At 35.9% G+C, this 22,124-nt stretch overlaps 1 protein-coding gene across 2 annotated transcripts in view; it reads right to left on the minus strand.

Annotated features, from left to right (window-relative positions):
- Window positions 1-22,124, minus strand: part of PTPRZ1 (protein tyrosine phosphatase receptor type Z1) — a 380,311-nt gene that overhangs the window by 82,422 nt on the left and 275,765 nt on the right. For both annotated transcript variants that reach the window (XM_053716675.1, XM_053716674.1), the window contains 3 exons: window positions 11,587-11,672; window positions 9,721-9,741; window positions 9,479-9,575 (listed from right to left, as the gene is read on the minus strand). In XM_053716675.1, coding sequence (XP_053572650.1) covers window positions 9,479-9,575; window positions 9,721-9,741; window positions 11,587-11,672 — 204 coding nt within the window. The remainder of the gene's footprint in view (window positions 1-9,478; window positions 9,576-9,720; window positions 9,742-11,586; window positions 11,673-22,124) is intronic.

Consider the following 22,124-nt stretch of genomic DNA (forward strand, 5'->3'; position numbering starts at 1 on the left):
TACTGCTTGTGCACCTTTTTCTTCCACACTTTTCCCTTCCACATAACTTTCTATTAATGTGCTTTGATACAGCATTTTGGAAACATCCAACTTCTTTCGCAATTACCTTTTGAGGCTTTCCCTCCTTATGGAGGGTGTCAATGATGGTTTTTTGCACAACTGTCAGGTCAGCAGTCTTTCCCATGATTATGATTCCTACTGAACCAGACTGAGAGACCATTTAACAGCTCAGGAACACTTTGCAGGTGTTATGGCTTAATTAGCTGATTAGAGTGGGACACTCTGAGCCTAGAATATTGCACCTTTTCACAATATTCTAATTTTCTGAGATTGTGGATTTGAGGTTTTCATGAGCTGTAAGCCATAATCATCACAATTATGACAAACCACGGCTTGAACTATCTTGCTTTGCATGTAATGAGTCTATCTCATATATTAGTTTCACCTTTTAAGTTGCATTAGTGAAATAAATTAACTTTTGCACAATATTCTAATTTTTCAAGTTTCACCTGTATATTGTAATTAAGTTGTACCCTGCATAGTGAGATAAATAGCTCTCAAGCTAAAATATGCATTTGTAAAATTGTTTGAGAGACCTTGCAGTACCGATGAGACATCTTAGATAATTTAGCCAGAGCGTGAGCTTTAAATCATCGGGACCTGAGTTTTAAATGCCACAGGGTCCTGGAAAAGAATGCCCAAAGTACTGGGAGCCATATATTGCATCTATGAGGCACTCAAGTTATCCCAAGATTAAAAGGTGTTCTTATAATACAAACAAATAACTTGCTATAACTTGCAATCATTCCATCACATAAACATTTTTTTATGGAGTATATCCTTAAAATACTCTTTCTTCTATAATCAAATGTAAATCTTTCTCTTGGCTGAACTTGGCCCTTTCCATGAAAGTATATTGTAGTAGGTTTCTTGTCTTAAACACTATGTGGCAGCAGTGTGTAGCAATTTTATGCAAACAACCTGTAGTGGGAGGTCGCAGCAGGCAGGGTTGTGCTTATGCAAGGTACATCCACAGCTCTGCCTTAATTTAATTACCCTAACACTGTTTGAATTTCTCCAATCCGAACATAGATCCCTCTCAGTTTGTGATCAGACAGTCTTGATTATTAAACAGTGTTATTAGCTATAAAGCACCAGCCATAGAATTTTAGTACTGAGTAGCTGTAGCTGATGCACTCTTAGGCTCCCTCTCCAGGTTGCTTATATAACTGTCACGCCGCCTCGCACTGCCGCATCGTTCTGGCTGTTGCCAGGGACACTCTGGCTGTTGCTAGGGATGCGGTGGTTCCTCTGAGCGTGCAACAATTACGTCATCATCGCACGTCTCCTCCTTCCTGATGCCGGTCCTGAAGCTGTGGCGCGAATCCTGCGCTTATGTAAGTCTCTAATTTTCCTGCTACCCCTGCCCAAGTATAGGTGTTACTTAGTGTGCTCCTGGGTGTTATTATTGCTCTGTGCTGGATTGATATACTGCTGTTGAACTCTGCTTGTTTGACCACTCTGCCTGTTAACCCCTAATCTGCTGGATTGATATACCGCTGCTGTACTCTGCTTGTTTGACCACTATGTCTGTTAACCCCTAAACTGTTGGATTTCCCTTAGTTGATTTTCCACTGAACTGCTATACTGCCGGATTTCCTTCCTATTACCGCTAAGGACTGCCCTGCCTATGATGAGTACTGCTTACCTAATTTTACAAACTTTCTATGCTCTGGGATATTCTCTATCACACCACTTGACGCCGAGATAAGAAGACTACTGGCCAAGTTTGGTTTGATAGAGAAATATCCCACAAGCATTACAATAACATTGCTAAACATTGCTGCCATATAGTGATAAAGACATGAAACATTTTTCATTTGCTCTCATGGAAAGTACAAGTTTCCACCGAGAAAAAGAGCTACATTTGATAAAAGAAGTATGTTGGAAAGTTGTTTGTTTGATTGTACTCTCTTTCTAAATCATGACAGTTTACTTTTGTCTTCTATGTTTCTATAATAAGCACCTATAAAAACAAGATATTTAGTCATTTGAAAGCTTTGTCTCGCTGGGCTACAGGAGAATCTAAAGAAGATTAGAACTGATGTAGTTAAATTGATGGCATTGTCCTAGCAGGCAAAGAAAAGGGTGCTGTTTCTATTTAATGTTTATGTAGATTGTAAGTCATTCTGTTCTAGTCTCACTGCTTATAAGGTTCACAGCAAACTACAAAAATGAACCTAAACTTTATCTGCCTAGGTCAAACCTTATATACGTGGTAAAAATAATTTTCTTTGTAGCCCAGATATTATAAATTACTATTGATGTCCATCACCATACAATTATTATGCAACACCCACTAGAAGTTTGTCACAGTAACAATTGGCATAAATTGGTAGAAAATAATATTTTATTAAAACCCTCATATTTAAATACCATATATGTTTTTATGTAATGCATTTGTTATAAATAAATTATGTTTATTTAATTAATAATTTTTCCTTATTTAGTATATTAATAATGTTACCAATTTTGAAAGAAACAGGACTAAAGTTACTGTAGGGGACACATATACAAATAATTTAAAATTAATCACTATAATTAATAAATTAATAAACCTTTAACCCCTTAGTGAGCACAGCACTTTTCAATTTTCTGACCGTTTGGGACCAGGGCTATTTTTACATTTCTGTGGTGTTTGTGTTTAGCTATAATTTTCCTCTTACTCATTTACTGTAACCACACATATTATATATAGTTTTTCTCCCCATTAAATTGACTTTCTAAAGATATCAATATCTTATCATATCTTATAATTTACTATAATTTATTTTTATAAAATACGATAAAAAAATGAAAAAAACAAACACTTTTTCTAACTTTAACCCCCAAAATCTGTTACATATCTACAACCACCAAACAAAACCATGTTAAATAGTTTCTAAATTTTGTCCTGAGTTTAGAAATACTCAATATTTACATGTTCTTTGCTTTTTTTGCAAGTTATAGGGCAATAAGTACAGGTAGCACCATTTTGTTTTTCAAAATTAGCAATAGTTACATTGGAACACTGATATCTGTCAGGAATCTCTAAATAAACCTGAGGTATTAAACTTGGGGTATTTCTTTCCATGCAACCATTTTACCACCAGTCTAAGTAATTTTTTGACAAAATAGCAATTTAAGAATACATTTACTGAGAATGTTAAGGGTTACTGCCAAGTAATACCCCAATAAGTGTTCAGCAATATTTCCGGAGTACAGTGATACCACCCATGTATAGGTGTGTTGGATTCTCTGGGGGCTAAAAGGCCTTATTTTTAGAGGGCGCATTCCAGTTTTTCAACTTGGAATTTTCACATCTGTCATCATGCACCCATGTCCTATTTGGGACATTTCTAAAGCCGACCAATGTAATTTACCCCATCAAACCATATATTTTTGAAAAGTAGACACCCAAGGGTATTTTAATTGCTGGTATTTTAAAACTTTTCATGCACTAATTCAACTACCAGTCTTTGTCAAACTTTTGGGTAGTCATTTTTTTGTTATTTTTCATACACATTGTATTTCAGGCATAGATTCTCAATAACAAAAAAACACCTCAATATGTGTTTAACAACATCTCCTGAGTACAGTGATACCACCATATGAATAGGTTTGTTGGGTTCTCAGGGGGCTAAAAGGCCTTATTTTTAGGGGGCACATTCCAGTTTTCCTACTTAGAATTTTCACATCTGTCATCATGCACCCATGTCTTATTTGGAACATTTCTAAAGCTGGTCAATGTAATTTACCCCCATCAAACCATATATTCTTGAAAAGAAACACCCTAGGGTATTTGAAATGCTGGTATTATAACACTTTCCATGCACTAATTCAACCACCAGTCTTTGTCAAACTTTTGGGTAATCATTTCTTTGTGTTATTTTTCATACATGTATTTCAGGCATAGATTCTCAATACCTGTTATGTGTTACTGCCAACAATCACCTCACTATGTATTCAACAAGATTTCCTGAGTACAGTGATACCACCCATGAATAGGTTTGTCGGGTTCTCAGGGGGCTAAAAGGCCTTATTTTTAGGGGGGTATTCCAGTTTTCCAACTTGGAATTTTCACATCTGTCATCATGCACCCATGTCCTATTTGGGACATTTCTGAAGCTGGCTAATGCAATTTACCCCCATCAAACCATATATTTTTGAAAAGTAGACACCCTAGGGTATTTGAAATGCTGGTGTTTTAACACTTACCATGCACTAATTCAACCACCAGTATTTGTCAAACTTTTGGGTAGTCATTTTTTGTGTTATTGTTCATACACATTGTATGCATATATTCTCAATTCCTGTTATGTGTTAAAATCACATCACTTTGTGTTCAACAACATCTCCTGAGTACAGTGATACCACCCATGAATAGGTATGTCAGGTTCTCAGGGGTCTAAAAGGCGTTATTTGTAGGGGGCGCATTCCAGTTTTTCAACTTGGAATTTTTTACATCTGTCATCATGAACCCATGTCCTATTTGGGACATTTCTAAAGCTGGTCAATTTAATTTACCCCATCAAACCTTATATTTTTGAAAAGTAGACATTCTAGGGTATTTGCAACGCTGGTATTTTAACACTTTCCATGCACTAATCCAACCAATAGTCTTTGTCAAACTTTTCGGAAGTCATTTTTTAGTGTTATTTTTCATACACATTGTACTTCAGGCATGTATTTCAATTCCTGTTATGTGTAACTGCCAAAAATCACCTCAATTTGTGTTCAACAACCTCTCCTGAGTACAGTGATACCACCCATGAATAGGTTTGTCGGGTTCTCAGGGGTCTAAAAGACCTTATTTGTAGGGGGCGCATGTCAGTTTTCCAACTTGGAATTTTTACATATGTCATCATGCACCCATGTCCTAATTTGGGACATTTCTGAAGCTGGCCAATGTAATTTACCCCATCAAACCATATATTTTTGAAAAGTAGACACCCTAGTGTATTTTAAATACTGGTATTTTAACACTTTCCATTCACTAATTCAACCACCAGTTTTTGTCAAACTTTTGGGTAGTAATTTTTTTTGTGTTATTTACACACATTGAACTTTAGGCATGGATTCTCAGTTCCTGTTATGCGTTACTACAAAAAACACTTCAGTATGTGTTAAACAATATCTCCTGAGTACAGTGATACCACCCATGAATAGGTTTGTCGGGTTCTCAGGGAGTTAAAAGGCCTTATTTTTAGGGAGCGCAATTCAGTTTTCCAACTTGGAATTTTTGCATCTGTCATCATGCACCCATGTCCTATTTAGGACATTACTGAAGACGGCCAATGTAATTTACCCCCATCATATTTTTGAAAAGTAGACACCCTAGGCTATTTGAAAAGCTGGTATTTTAACACTTTCCATGCACTAATTCAACCACAAGTCTTTGTCAAACTTTTGGGTAGTAATTTTTTGTGTTATTTTTCACACACATTGTACTTTAGGCATGGATTCTCAGATCCTGTTATGTGTGCATAGGTTTGTTGGGTTGTTTGGAATTTGCAATGCAAAACTTCTGACATGTGTTTGGAATTTTTTAAAATTTAACATTTCTTCTTTGACTATCTTCCTTTGGGGGGACTTTTTACATACCCCAATTTATTTGCTTGCCATGAACGTGCATATATTTCAGAAGTTGAGACCCCAAGGTATTGTATATGGGGTGTTTTGATGCCTTTGATGCAACGGTTTTAGCCAAAAAAAGAGAAAGTGTGTGGTGGTATTTTTTTATTTTTACACACATATTGCTTTTTGGCTATGATTTAGGAGTTGTAAGTTATTGCAAGAAAACACTCCAGGTTGTTTTCTGCAAGACCTCTTGAATACACCTATGCCCCCCATGCATAGGTTTGCCAGGATTTTGGGAAGGTTCTGTTTTTTATGACTTGTAAGTTGAGTTGAAAGTGAGAGTATTTCTTCTGGTAGGCCTATCTTTAGTTTGGGGCCTATCGCATACCCTAGTTTTATTTATTGCCATGAAAGTGTATATATTCTAAATGTTGACACGCCAAGGTATTGTATATGGTGTGCTTTGATGCCTTTGATGCAACCGTTTTAGCCAAAAAAATTGGAGAAAATGCATGGTGGTAATTTTTCAATTTTCATTTTTACACACACATTGCTTTTTGACCATGATTTAGAAGAGCCTGTTTTAAGTTATTGCAAAAAAACACTCTAGGTTGTTTTCTGCGAGCCTTCCTGAGTACACCTATTCCCCCCATGCATAGGTTTGTCAGGTGTTTGGGAAGGTTCTGTTACTATTTTATGACTTGTAATTATAGTTAAAAGTGAGAGTATTTCTTCTGATAGGCCTATCTTTAGTTTGGGGCCTATCGCATACCCCAGTTTCATTTATTGATTTATTGATTTAGGAGAGCCTGTTGTAAGTTATTGCAAAAAACCCCCACTCCAGATTGTTTTCTGCAAGGCCCCCTGAGTACACCCATGCTCCCCATGCAATACAGCACCAATTTAAGAACTTATAAAAAATAGAGTAGTGAAATATAAAAATCTGGCACAGTAAAAGTAAAAAAAAAAAACTCTAACAGTGAACATTACCAGGGCAATCAGGACAGTAATATATGGTGTCCTTTCTCTACCCCCTCTTGGTACAGACTCTGCATTTTGTTTGAGCTTTCTGCTTTGCAGCAGTAGGGGGGATTTTAAAAATAAAATGGGTAGCCCCATCTCTGCTCTCTCCCATCACCGCTCTGGGAACAGGTGCATCTTGGTATAAAATCCCCAAAATGATCTGGAGCTGAAACTGTACAAATGTTTGTTTCATTCCAGGATTTGCTTTTTTGAACAACAAAAAAGTGTTGTGGGTTGCAATCTGCATTAAGTAAATTGCAACCTTTTTGTACCAGGCCCTTGTCAACCCCACCCATATGCCGGTTATAAGCCTTGATGCACAATGGCTTCATTATGCTCTCAGCTCTGCCACGTACAGAGACCTCCACAGTCCTCTCTGTGTGGATGGTGGTAAGAAGGTATGCATCCTTCTTGTTTCTGTACTTAACTGCCGACAGCTCCTCTTGGCGCAGAGCTGAGGTCTCCCCCCTTCATAGCCGGGTGCGTGCAAGTTGTTCTGGGAAACCCATGCGATTCTTTTTAATTGTACCACAAGCTACTGTATCAAAGCAATACAGTAGCTTGAACAAAATGACATTTGTATAGAAATTATCTAAATATAAGTAGTAGCCTTTGTTTATCAGGGGTAATATCAGGTCCCAGACAATCTTGCCAGTGGTTCCCATATGTTCTGGGCAACGTGGAGGGTCAAGGTGGCTATCCTTTCCCTCATACACCCGGATAACCTGAGTATACCCAGTCTCACTCTCACAGAGATTATACACCTTTACCCGATAACTGGAGCACTTGGAAGGAATATACTGCTTGAATCCCAGCCTTCCCTTATACTTCAGCATTGCTTCATCCATGCATATATTCCTTCCAGTTGTATAAGCCTCTGCAAATCTGGCAGCAAAGTGAGTAATCAGGAGGTGGATTTTATACAGCTTGTCAAAATGGGGATGCTCCCTAGGGGGGCACAGGCTGTTGTCACTGAAGTGCGCAAAATGTAAAATCATTTCATACCTCTTCCTCAACATACACTGGGAGAAAATGGGGTTAGAGCAGATGGGGCTACTGCTCCAGTAGGAGCGAATGGATGGTTTCTTTATGATGCCTATCAGCATAGTCAATGCCCAGATTTTTTTAAATGCTGGCACATCGATGGGGCCCATTGCTGCTTTGTCAAATAGGAGTCAGGCTTTGCAGCACAGAACTGATAGGCATATAAATTAGTTTGGGTGATAATGTTCCCCAATAAATCATTGCCCAGAAAAACCTGCAGAAACTGTTGGGGTCTAAATCCTGCAACATCCATATTGATGATGATGGGGCGTTACCCACTCTTCAGCACAATGGCAGCAACACATCTCCTTCTAGCAGGGGGGCTAGCAGCCACAGAAGCATATGCCTCATCAGCACTATATATTCTTTGTGACATTATTTATTTTATCTGTCACAGAAAAAAAAAATACTAAAAATAAATCAACACAAAATTAAAATTAACTAAATGGCTCTGAAAAGAGCCTTTGGGTCTCACAAAAAAAAATTACTAAAAAAACAATTAACCCCTAAAAAATGCACAGACAGCAAAAAAGTGCAGCTGTGCTACTGCCAGTGATTTATAGTGATCACCGGCAAGCTAGGGGTTAATGGCTCTGAAAAGAACCTTTGGGTCTCACAATTTATAACAAATATATTAGATACATCTCTCTCTCCTAAACACAGATCTCTCTCTCCCACAATAATGCAAGTGATGAGAGGGAGGGAGATCCACACTGGTCAGAGTCAATATTTACAAATATTGACATGATCAGACAAATGGAATATTTTATTATTAAAAAATGTATTATAGGGGCAAGCTCATATTGGATGACCCTAGCCTGCCCCTATGATGAGGCAGGCTAGGGACACCCCCAGAAGCCCCATGCTGCACTGGGCATCGCCATCTTTGAAGCCTCATGGGATGGGGGGAGGGGGCTATATGGGGCTTATAATATTAAAAAAATCTTTTTAGTTAATTTTTATATTATTTTAATAGATACTAAGTGCCTCGACCCAGCACACAAGCAGAGCATCAGAAGCCTATCCGATCGCTTCCGATGCTCTACTAGACTGTCGGGCTCTACGTGGAGCAAAACCGGAAATGATCACTCATGGGAAGTGATCAATCCGGGGCCAGGCAGTCGGGAACAGTATTGCAGGATGCCTCGACATTGAGGCATTGCTGCAATACTGTCAGAGCGGCTGGAAGCAATCTCGATCGCTTCTAGCACTCAGATTACCTGAGGACGTACAGGGTAATTACCATTTTTTGTAGGACGTACCCTGTACATGCTCGGTTGTTAAGGGGTTAAAGATTTATTACCCATTCCCTAGTTTTGCACAACCAACACAGTTATATAAATACACTTTTTACCTCGAATTACCTTGTATCTAAGCCTCTGCAAACTGCCCCCTTAATTCAGTTCTTTTGACAGACATCCATTTTAGCCACTCAGAGCTGGCTCAACTGAACTCCACATGCGTGAGCACAGTGTTATCTATATGACACACGTGAACTAACACCCTCCAGTGGTGAAAAACTGTCAAAATACCCAGAGAGAAGAGGCAGACTTCAAGGGCTTAGAAATGAGCATATGAAACTCCTAGGTTTAGCTTTTAACTAAGAATACCATGAAAACAAAGCAAAATTGGTGATAAAAGTACATTGGATAATTGTTTAAAATTACATTCTCTTTCTAAATCATGAAAGTTTATTTTGGACTAGACTGTCCCTTTAAATATATTTTAGAATAATGTACGATTATTTACCAATTAGATCAATATAACAATGGGTTAAAAAATGCACACTTACATGCGACAATATTTATGTATCGATTCTTGTTCTTGTTATCTGGATGATTGGAACTATCAGATGTTATACCTAAGTCTGCAGTGCAAGTTTGAATCTCCTAAAAATAAAATAAAGTATTATATTAAACATAGAAGCATTTTAAGTAAAAGATTGCCTTGATTTAATGAGATGTAGAAAGAAAGAAAAATATTTAATAACTGCAGAAAGCAACTATTTTAAGAAATACAGTGAAACATTCTTACCTGGTAAAACTCTTTCAGTTTCTAATAGGGGAGTGAATAAAAAATATAAAATAAATTTCACGATGTGAATCAATGATAAAATAAGTAAGAGAATGTTAAACAAAAAGCGTATTATGATGTATTAGAAAACAAAAACAAATAACAACAAAAAATGTATTTAAGTATCATTGATATACTTCAATACATTGCACTTATTATTATTATTTAAATATTTCTGTTCATGTTCCTGAAAATTTGTTACTAATTGATTTTGTGACTGAATTTATTTGAGTTTGTTTATTGGGTTAATTTGTAATATTAGCACATTTTAGTCCTCAAAACTGAATTTTGCAATAAATTGAAATTGAAATTCCCTGCATAATCACTTTGGCTATGTGTCAAATAATAATAATGTTATTGGATAATTATGTACATAAATCAATATCTATTGAAGATTTTTTATAATTTGAGGAATTAATAATTTTTACATAAACTAGTGATAATTTAGTTTATTGTATTATTTGACTTGGTTTGCTATCTTAAATAGAATTACGACTCAGTTTTTCTCCTCACAGCATTTAGCAATTTTATAGGTAATATGGGCAAGCCCCTTAATTAATATATGCTGATTGATGTTTAAATCTTTATTTTAATAACTTAAAAAAGTTTTTTTTTAACCTAAAAATGCATACAAATTTAATAATTAAAGACTTGTTTTAATTTACTCTGTTGCATGACAGTTAAATTTTTTACTAAGAGTTTACACCTACAGATATAGAATTTTAAGTAATATAAACAGTTTATTTGACAAGGGAATATTTTTTTTATTGGTATACTATATATTAGGAATGATAGAACACTCAAATATAAAATATACATTTTTCCCCAATACAATTAATGTTGTTAAAGGTGTCCATTAAATCATTGTTATTAAGATTTTTTTATTTTGTAAATTAAAAATGGCTAATTATTTGTCTTTTATTGTTTAGTGTTGTTTTGTTTCATTTTAAATAATTGGATTTTTATAAATAATATAAAAAGTGTAGTCCAAAATGTATGATATGAAATGATTTTATGATAACAGAAAAACAAATAATGAAAGAAAATGTTTTGCATGGTAAACCAATAAAAAATAATCAGATGTACCTTTGTGAAATTATTATTTATATTTTTAAGAATTGATATATTCATTGTTTTGATGGTACTTATATTAATTATAACTGTGTTTGTCCACTTCAAATTCAATGTCATATTTTAAAGAACACCATTCTTGAGTTAATCAGTGGTTCAGGCTATATCAATATAAAAACAAATAAGGCATAATTCTATTTGTTTTCAACATTAACATCAATACAAATATTTTTTTAACAAGACAAACATAAATTCTAGTGTTAAAAAAATGCAGAGTTTTACAACTTAGCTTCTGTAATACTTGAGAATGGTTTCCAAATCCTGTTCTGAAAGCTCTGATTTGGTCACATCATTCTAAAATTTGTTCATATTATATGTCTAATAGATTTGTAAATCAAGCCTATAACAATCAAAATTTGAATGTTAAATTGCACTATATGTAATTTAATGTAAGTATATGAGTATTTGCATTTTTCATTTTGCTGTTTTATGTTTCCCAGGCTCACACTATTCAATGACATTCTATATAAATCTACAATAAAAATTAAATTTTAGGGTCTATTCTTTCCATAGAAACATTTAATGAAACATAGGAAAGTAGAGGGAAATAATTGTTTTACCAATTTTTAAACATTCACTCAACCATACATATAAATTATTGCAGACTCATTTAGGCCCCAATGCTCTAGGGAAGGTTGAACATATAAACGAAAATGAATATACTTCTCCCAATACAGTTGATCTCAAATGTTGTACCTCAAATTCTTCAGTAAATCCATTTTTCGCATGCAGCTCTCCAACATGTTTTGGAAATCGCTTTAAAGGAATTGCTTCAATATCATCTTTTTGGAGGGAAAAAAGTGAGTTAGTTGTGTGGAAATCAATAAAAGACACTGAACTGCAAATGCTTATATTAATCAAGTAAGTTATCATTTGTCTTTGGCATAAAAATACCATTTAGTTTTCTTCATTAAACTATGATAGATTTTAAATTATTTCCACTCTTACTTACCAGAAAAGGCTTTTCTGTGTGTGTTTATGTGTGTGTGTATGTGCTTTTGTTTGTATGTGTATATGTATATATGCATATATATATATATGTGTGTGTGTGTGTTTGTATATGTGTGTGCATGCTTGTGTATGTATGTATGTATGCATGTGTGTGTATGTATGCATATATGTATGTGTGTGTATATGTGTATTTGTATATATGTATGTGTGTGTTTGTATATGTGGGCATGTGTGTGTATGCATGCTAGTGTATGTATGTATGTGTGTGTGTATGTATGCAATACTGCATATGTGTGTATATATGTGTATATATGTGTGTGTGTCTGTGCTTTTGTATGTGTGTGTGTGTGTATATGTATGCGTGTGTATTTTTATATATGTTTGTGTGTGTGCGTGTGTGTGTATATGTGTATATAAATATACATCAAAACATCAAAGAGATAGACATAGCACTTACCGGATTTGTGAAAACATCGCTTTTATTTTCTTCAAGTTAAAATTACATACTACCCAAACGTTTCAAGGTGTCCAACTGACACCTTTGTCAATGGGCCAACAGGTGAAAATAGTGATATACCATGCACAGATATCCCATCCCTATTTCTACCCCAATCAATTAGTGCTTCCGTTTGCAAGAGCCGATTGTGTATCTTTCCACAGCCGTACACGTAAGCCTACAGATAAACAATGCCGCATGGCTAATTAGCCTAGTCTATGAGAACGTGTCACGTGACAATTAAGTCACCGGTAAATAGCGCCGGAGATAGACACAAAATAATTGTTACAGACTGAGACACAGTGGATCTATCATCTTGACACTGTAGCCCCAAAGGGACTTAATACAATGCTGGACTTCAGTGTTTTTCTGTGAAGCATCCTAATGTTTAAATGTGGACAGACTGTTCAACCATATGATTATGCCAAACTGGTCCAATTTAGTGCTGTCCCATAACAACACCTTGATTTTCTACCATACTAATGGTTGCATGAAGTGGATATCGGTTTTCTAATCTTGTATTAATTACTTGAATAGTATACATGGGGTTTAAATATTGTAAATATTGTTATTTGTAAATATACTCGGCTAGATTACGGGTTAAAAAGCAGCGTTAAGAGGTCCCAACGCTGCTTTTTAATGCCTGCTGGTATTACGAGTCTTGAAGGTATAGGTGTACCGCTCACTTTTTTGGCCAGACTCGGAAATACCGTGAATCCACTTACGTAAATTGCGTATCCTATATTTTCAATGGGACTTACATAGCGCCGGAATTATGAGTTTGACAAAAAGTGAGCGGTAGACCCTCTCCTGTCAAGACTGATACCGCATTTTAAGGTCAGTAGTTAAGAGTTTTACACTAGAACGCGTAGCATAAAACTCTTAACTAAAGTGCTAAAAAGTACACTAACACCCATAAACTACCTATTAACCCCTAAACCGAGCCCCCCCACATCGCAAACACTAAAATAAAATTTTTAACCCCTAATCTGCCAAACCGGACATCGCCTCCACTATAATAAACATATTAACCCCTAAACCGCTGCACTCCCGCATCGCAAACACCTACCTACATTTATTAACCCCTAATCTGCCCCCTCAACGTCGGTGCCACTATAGTAAATGTATTAACCCCTAAACCTAAGTCTAACCCTAAACCTAACCCCCCCTAACTGAAATATAATTTTAATAAATCTAAATAAAATTACTATCATTAAATAAATTATTCCTATTTAAAACTAAATACTTACCTGTAAAATAATAGCTACAATATAACTAATAGTTAACTTGTATCTAGCTTAGGGTTTATTTTTATTTTACAGGCAACTTTGTATTTATTTTAACTAGGTACAATAGGTGTTAAATAGTTATTAACTATTTAAGAACTACCTAGCTAAAATAAAGACAAATTTACCTGTAAAATAAAACCTAACCTATGTTACAATTACACCTAACACTACACTATAATGAAACTAATTATTACACCTAACAATTACCTAAACTAAATACAATTAATTACAATTTAAATAAATTATCTAAAGTACGAACCCCCCCCCCACTAAATTACAGAAAATAATAAAATAAGTACAAGAATTTTAAACTAATTACACCTACTCTAATCCCCCTAACAAAATAAAAAAGCCCCCAAAAATAAAAAAGCCCTACCCTACACTAAATTACAAATAGCCCTTAAAAGGGCCTTTTGCGGGGCATTGCCCCAAAGTAATCAGCTCTTTTACCTGTAAAAAAAAAAGTACAAATACCCCCCCAACATTAAAACCCACCACCCACACAACCAACCCTACTCTAAAACCCACCCAATCCCCCCTTAAAAAAAACCTAACACTAACCCCTTGAAGATCACCCTACCTTGAGAAGTCTTCACCCAACCGGGCCAAAGTCCTCCACAAAGCCGGGAGAAGTGGTCCTCCAGACAGGCAGAAGTGGTCCTCCAGATGGGCAGAAGTCTTCATCCAGGTGGCATCTTCTATCTTCATCCATCCGGCGCGGAGCGGCTCCATCTTCAAGAAATCCAATGTGGAACATCCTCTTCAAACTACTGCCGACTGAAGAATGAAGGTTCCTTTAATATACGTCATCCATGATGGCGTCCCTTCAATTCCGATTGGCTGATTTCTATCAGCCAATCGGAATTAAGGTAGAAAAAATCATATTGGCTGATGCAATCAGCCAATAGGATTGAGCTTGCATTCTATTGGCTGATCCAATCAGCCAATAGAATGCCAGCTCAATCCTATTGGCTGATTGGATCAGCCAATAGGATTGAACTTCAATCCTATTGGCTGATTGCATCAGCCAATAGGATTTTTTCTACCTTAATTCTGATTGGCTGATAGAATTCGTCATTTGAAGAGGATGCTCCGTGTCGGATGTCTTGAAGATGGACCCGCTCCGCGCCGGATGGATGAAGATAGAAGATGCCGTCTGGATGAAGACTTCTGCCCGTCTGGAGGACCTCTTCTGCCCGGCTTGGATGAAGACTTCTGCCCGTCTGGAGAACCACTTCTTCCCAGTTGGGTGAAGACTTCTCAATGTAGGGTGATCTTCCAGGGGTTAGTGTTTTTTTTTAAGGGGGGATTGGGTGGGTTTTAGAGTAAGATTGGTTGTGTGGGTGGTGGGTTTTAATGTTGGGGGGGTATTTGTACATGTAAAAGAGCTGAATACTTTGGGGCAATGCCCCGCAAAAGGCCCTTTTAAGGGCTATTTGTAATTTAGTGTAGGGTAGGGCTTTTTTATTTTGGGGGGCTTTTTTATTTTGTTGGGGGGATTAGAGTAGGTGTAATAAGTTTAAAATTCTTGTAATTATTTTATTATTTTCTGTAATTTAGTGTTTGTTTGTTTTTGTACTTTAGATAATTTATTTAAATTGTAGTTAATTGTATTTAGTTTAGGTAATTCATTTCATTATAGTGTAGTGTTAGGTGTAATTGTAACATAGGTTAGGTTTTATTTTACAGGTAAATTTGTCTTTATTTTAACTAGGTAGTTACTAAATAGTTAATAACTATTTAATAACTATTGTACCTAGTTAAAATAAATACAACGTTGCCTGTAAAATAAAAATAAACCCTAAGATAGATACAATGTAACTATTAGTATTTAGTATTTAGTATTTAGTTTTAAATAGGAATAATTTAGTTAATGATAGTAATTTTATTTAGATTTATTAAAATTATATTTCAGTTAGGGGTTGTTAGGTTTAGGGTTAGACAGATTTAGGGGTTAATACATTTAATAAAGTGGCAGCGACATTGGGGGCGGCAGATTAGGGGTTAATAAATGTAGGTAGGTGTTGGCGACATTGTGGGGGGTTAGGTTTAGGGTTAGACCTAGGTTTAGGGGTTAATACATTTAATATAGTAGCGGCGACGTTGGGGGCGGCAGATTAGGTGTTAATAAATGTAGATAGGTGTCAGCGACATTGTGGGTGGCAGATTAGGGGTTAATAAATATAATGTAGGGTTCTGCGATGTTGGGGGCATCAGATTAGGGGTTCATAAGTATAATGTAGGTGGCGGCGGTGTCCGGAGTGGCAGATTAGGGGTTAATAATATAATGTAGGTGGCGGCGATGTCGGGGGAAGCAGATTAGGGGTTAATAAGTGGAAGATTAGGGGTGTTTATACTCGGGGTTCATGTTAGGGTGTAGACATAAAATGTATTTCCCCATAGGAATCAATGGGGCTGCGTTAGGAGCTTTACGCTGCTTTTTTGCAGGTGTTAGGTTTTTTTTCAGCTGGCTCTTCACCATTGATTCCTATGGGGAAATCGTGCACGAGCACGTTTTACCTGCTCACCGCTACCATAAGCAGAGCTGGTATTGAGGTGAGATGTGGAGCTAAATTTTGCTTTTCGCTCACTTTTTTGAGGTTAACGCCGGGTTTGTAAAAACCCATAATACCAGCATTGTCTGCAAGTGAGTGGTGAGGGAAAATTGCTTGTTGGCACCGCACCCCTGTTAACGCAAAACTCGTAATCTAGGTGATTGTTTTTTAATTACTATAGCTATTTAATATGGATATAGGCTTCTTTGTTTTTAATCCAATCGCATTAGCCGGGCGTTTTACTCTCTCTGATGCTGTTTACCTGTGACGTAATTGTCACGTGACACATTCTTATAGGCTAGGCTAATTAGCCATGCGGCATTGTTTATCTGTAGCCTTACGTGTACAGGTGTGGAGAGATACACATTTGGCTCTTGCAAACGGAAGCACAAATTGATTGGGGTAGAAATAGGGGTGTGATATCTGTGCACGGTATACCGCTATTTTCATCTGTTGTCCCATTGACAAAGGTGTCGTTTGGGGAGTATGTCATTTTAACTTGAAGAAAATAAAAGTGATGTTTTAACTTTTCACAAATCCAGTGAGTGCTGTGTCTATCTCTTTGATGTTTTGATGTTTATACTATTGTACATTGCACCCCGGTGGATTTCGGCTGATTATGTGAGTATACTTGACTCAAATTTCTAATTGTACATAAATATATACAGTATCTCACAAAAGTGAGTACACCCCTCACATTTTTGTAAATATTTTATTATATCTTTTCATGTGACAACACTGAAGAAATTACACTTTGCTTAATGTAAAATAGTGAGTGTACAGCCTGTATAACAGTGTAAATTTGCTGTCCCCTCAAAATAACTCACACACAGCCATTAATGTCAAAACCCTTGGCAACAAAAGTGAGTAAACCCCTAAGTGGAAATATCCAAATTTGGCCCAAAGTGTCAATATTTTGTGTGGCCACCATTATTTTCCAGCACTGCCTTAACCCTCTTGGGCATGGAGTTCACCAGAGCTTCACAGGTTTCCACTGGAGTCCTCTTCCACTCCTCCATGACAACATCATGGAGCTGGTGGATGTTAGAGACCTTGCGCTCCCCCACCTTCCATTTGAGGATGCCCTACAGATTCTCAATAGGGTTTAGGTCTGGAGACATGCTTGGCCAGTCCATCACCTTTACACTCAGCATCTTTAGCAAGGCAGTGGTTGTCTTGGAGGTGTGTTTGGGGCAGTTATCATGTTGGAATACTGCCCTGGGTCCAGTCTCCGAAGGGAGGGGATTATGCTCTGCTTCAGTATTTCACAGTACATGTTGGCATTCATGGTTATCTTAATGAACTGTAGCTCCCCAGTGCCGGTAGCACTCATACAGGCCCAGACCATGACTCTACCACCACCATGACTGACTGTAGGCAAGACACACTTGTCTTTGTACTCCTCACCTGGTTGTGTGCCACAGACGCTTGACACCATCTGAACCAAATAAGTTTATCTTGATTTCATTGGACCTCAGGACATGTTTCCAGTAATCCATGTCCTTAGTCTGCTTGTCTTCAGCAAACTGTTTGCGGGTTTTATGTATCATCTTTAGAAGAGGCTTTCTTCTGGGACGACAGCCATGCAGACCAATTTGATGCAGTGTGCAGCATATGGTCTGAGCACTAACAGTCTGACCCCCCAACCCTTCAACCTCTGCAGCAATGCTGGCAGTACTCATATGTCTATTTCCCAAAGACAACCACTGGATATGACGCTGAGCACGTGCACTCGACTTCTTTGGTCGACCGTGGTGAGGCCTGTTCTGAGTCGAACCTGTCCTTTGAAACTGCTGTATGGTCTTGCCCACCATGCTTTAGCTCAGTTTCAGGGTCTTGGCAATCTTTTTATAGCCTAGGCCATCTTTATGTAGAGCAACAATTCTTTTTTTAGATCCTCAGAGAGTTCTTTGCCATGAGGTGCCATGTTGAACATCCAGTGACTAGTATGAGAGAGTGTGAGAGCGATAACACCAAATTTAACACACCTGCTCGCCATTCACACCTGAGACCTTGTAACACTAACGAGTCTGGATGTGATATAACTTCACAAAAGAGAAGATATATCTGAACCTCACAGTAGGTGGTGCTGTTGGTTAAATGCAAAAAACACTCAGAAAATACAGTGAAACCTCTACACTGTATAGATAATCCGTTTATTAATGGTTATTAAAACTATATATCAGTTAAAAACATACATAAAACTAAATAAAAAGACCCAAAGATTTTTTGGTTTATGTAATTTTTCTTTTCATAAAAACTTAGGCGCACTCAAAATTCCTTTTTTTCTAACGTAACGTCACATGACACCGGGGAGGGAAAATGGCTAATTGAGCAAAATTTGGACATTTCCACTTAGGGGTGTACTCACTTTTGTTGCCAACAGTTTAGACATTAATGGCTGTGTGTTGAGTTATTTTGAGGGGACAGCAATTTTACACTGTTATACAGGCTGTACACTCACTACTTTACATTGTAGCAAAGTGTCATTTCTTCAGTGTTGTCACATGAAAAGATATAATAAAATATTTACAAAAATGTGGCGGTTGTACTAACTTTTGTAAGATACTGTATATTTATGTATGTGTGTTTGTGTGTGTTTAGATGCATGCTTGTGTATGAATTAGGGATGTGCGAATGTGTTTAAATTTCAATTTGAATTTTAGAATGAATGTTATTGTAGAAATTTGATTTACATAACCGAATGTTTATAAGAACGAATGTTCTTAAAATTCTGTAATCAAATGCTATTTACAGTTTTTGAATGTCACTTTCAAATTTGAATGTTTATAATTAGATCAAATGCCCACATTCAAAATTTCAAATGTAACATTTGATTTAACAAATACTATTCAGAAGTTCAATAGTTCATGTGGTAGGGAATTTATTAAATTGATACATAATAGATACAAATATACCAACTCAAATTTTTCTATTAAGAATATTGCATAATTCGAATATTATATTTAAAGAAAGCATTAGAAATACTATTATAAATATATAAATTTGAATTTGTCGAATTATTAGAAACATTTGAATTGAATATTACATTTAAAGAAAGCTTTAGTAATACTATTATATTAAACAAATGTTAGAATGTTGTACAAACATTCGAAATTTGAAACAAACAAATGAATCTGTTTTATTTTTCAAATGTTGTGAAACATTCGTCCATCCCTAGGGACCAATTTATCCAGGGCTGAATGGCCCCTGATGCCCCTGTTTCAGCAGTTATGAAGCAGAGGTCTTAAGACCGCTGCTCTTTAACTGGTCCGCTGCCTCCTATACGATCAGGTTGATTAACACCCCCTGCTAGTGGCCGATTGCTGTCGGCATTCAGCGATGTCTGTCGGACATGATATGCTACAGCGTATTATGTCGGACAGACATTGATAAATCGGCCCCCTAATATGTATATGTATGTGTGTGTATATATGTATGTGTATGTATGAATGCATTTGTATGTGTATTTGTATATATGTTTGTGAGTGTATGTATACATGCATGTGTGTGTGTGTGTGTGTGTGTATGCATATTTGTGTGCGTGTATGTGTATATATGATTGTGTGTGTTTGCTTGTGTGTGTATGTATGCATGTATGTGTGTGTATGTATGCATATATGTATGTGTGTATGTGTATATATGTTTGTGTGTATGTATACATGTATGTGTGTGTGTATGTTTGCATGTATGTGTGTGTATGTGTGCATATATGTATGTGTGTGTGTGTATATATGTATGTGTATGCTTGTGTCTGTATGTATGCATGTATGTGTGTATATGTATATATGCTTGTGTGTATGTTTGCATGTATGTGTGTGTGTATGTATGTGTGCATGCTTCTGTGTGTATGCATCTATGTTTGTGTGTGTGTATGTGTATATATGTGTGTATGTATATGTTTGTGTGTGTGTGTATGTATATGTTTGTGCATGTTTGCTTGTGTGTGTATGTATGCATGTATGTGTGTGTGTATGTGTATATATGTTTGTGTGTGTATGTATGCATGTATGTGTATATATGTTTGTGTGTGTTTGCTTGTGTATGTATGAATGCATGTGTGTGTGTGTATATATTTGTGTGTGTGCTTGCTTGTGTTTGTATGTTTACATGTACTGTATGTGTGTGTGTATGCATGTGAATGTGTGTGATTGATTAGCTATTTATTTGCTATTATTATTATTGCCTAGAATGCAAATCTTTTCACGTAAAATATTTCTGCATCATTGTTTTTTTATTTGGCATAAACTGTCAAACAAGTTTTCAAATGCTGCATGCATACAGGAGAATCTTGGCAGGCAGCATGAGTTTATTGTACCATTATTCATAATATTCCTCTCACTTATCCATGTTAGCACATTGCTGGATTTCTGAATTTGCTAAATAGAGGTTAGAAAAAATATTTGCCTCATTTGTTTGAGTCGCAAGAAAATACAGAGAATGTTGTATGGCTCCCTAATCATTCTATTATTTTAGCAATGACAAGTCAGGCAGAGTTGTAAAATGGAGGAGCCAAGACAGGTAGTTTTGATATTGAATTATTTCCTCAAATGTTATTAACAGACTGGGTTTAAATGCACTTGTATCATGAGTTAAAAGTAAAATGTATTTGCTCGCTATGTGTTTTTACATGTTTTCATCTACTTAACTGCAAAGGGCTCCAATGCACACATATATATACATAAATACACATGTACACACATATATATACATAAATACACATGTACACATATATATATATACATAAATACACATGTACACACATATATATACATAAATACACATGTACACACATATATATATACATAAATACACATGTACACACATATATATACATAAATACACATGTACACACATATATATATACATAAATACACATGTACACACATATATATACATAAATACACATGTACACACATATATATATATACATAAATACACATGTACACACATATATATATACATAAATACACATGTACACACATATATATACATAAATACACATGTACACACATATATATATACATAAATACACATGTACACACATATATATATACATAAATACACATGTACACACATATATATACATAAATACACATGTACACACATATATATATACATAAATACACATGTACACACATATATATACATAAATACACATGTACACACATATATATATACATAAATACACATGTACACACATATATATACATAAATACACATGTACACACATATATATATATACATAAATACACATGTACACACATATATATATACATAAATACACATGTACACACATATATATACATAAATACACATGTACACACATATATATATACATAAATACACATGTACACACATATATATATACATAAATACACATGTACACACATATATATACATAAATACACATGTACACACATATAAACTGTACCTTGTGAAGTGTGTTTGAGGTGTTTTGCCACACTTTTCTGTTCCACAAAACAGTTAACCAGAGCTCTGAAGATTTGGGAATCATTCTAGCGTAAATCGCAGATGTGCTCAAGCGATCACGTTTACTTTCAACTTGTTATACGAGCGGAAAACTCGTCGCACACAAACAGCTGCAGCAAACCCCTATCGATCACGTGTAACGGATAACGGGCCACTCGTAATCTGGCCCATAGTGTTTCTTATTAGATTTGTGTTCTGTACATTAGATTACTCTGTGTAGCCAGGAGAACTGTACTGGGTAACATATAGGCTCTTAGTAAGCAGATGTATGTTGGGTATGCAGTTTCAATGGCACAGATTAGTAACAGCTAACTGCATGCGTCTGTGTCAGGGAGTATCTAATTAACCTGTACCAGCAGTATAAATCTAGCTTTTGCCTTAATATCTGTAATATATAAAACAACTTTGAGTAATGCATCCTAATTTTTTCAATGTTACTGAAATAAATGT

The sequence above is a fragment of the Bombina bombina genome, chromosome 6, assembly GCF_027579735.1.
Source record: "Bombina bombina isolate aBomBom1 chromosome 6, aBomBom1.pri, whole genome shotgun sequence".
NCBI lineage: Eukaryota > Metazoa > Chordata > Amphibia > Anura > Bombinatoridae > Bombina > Bombina bombina.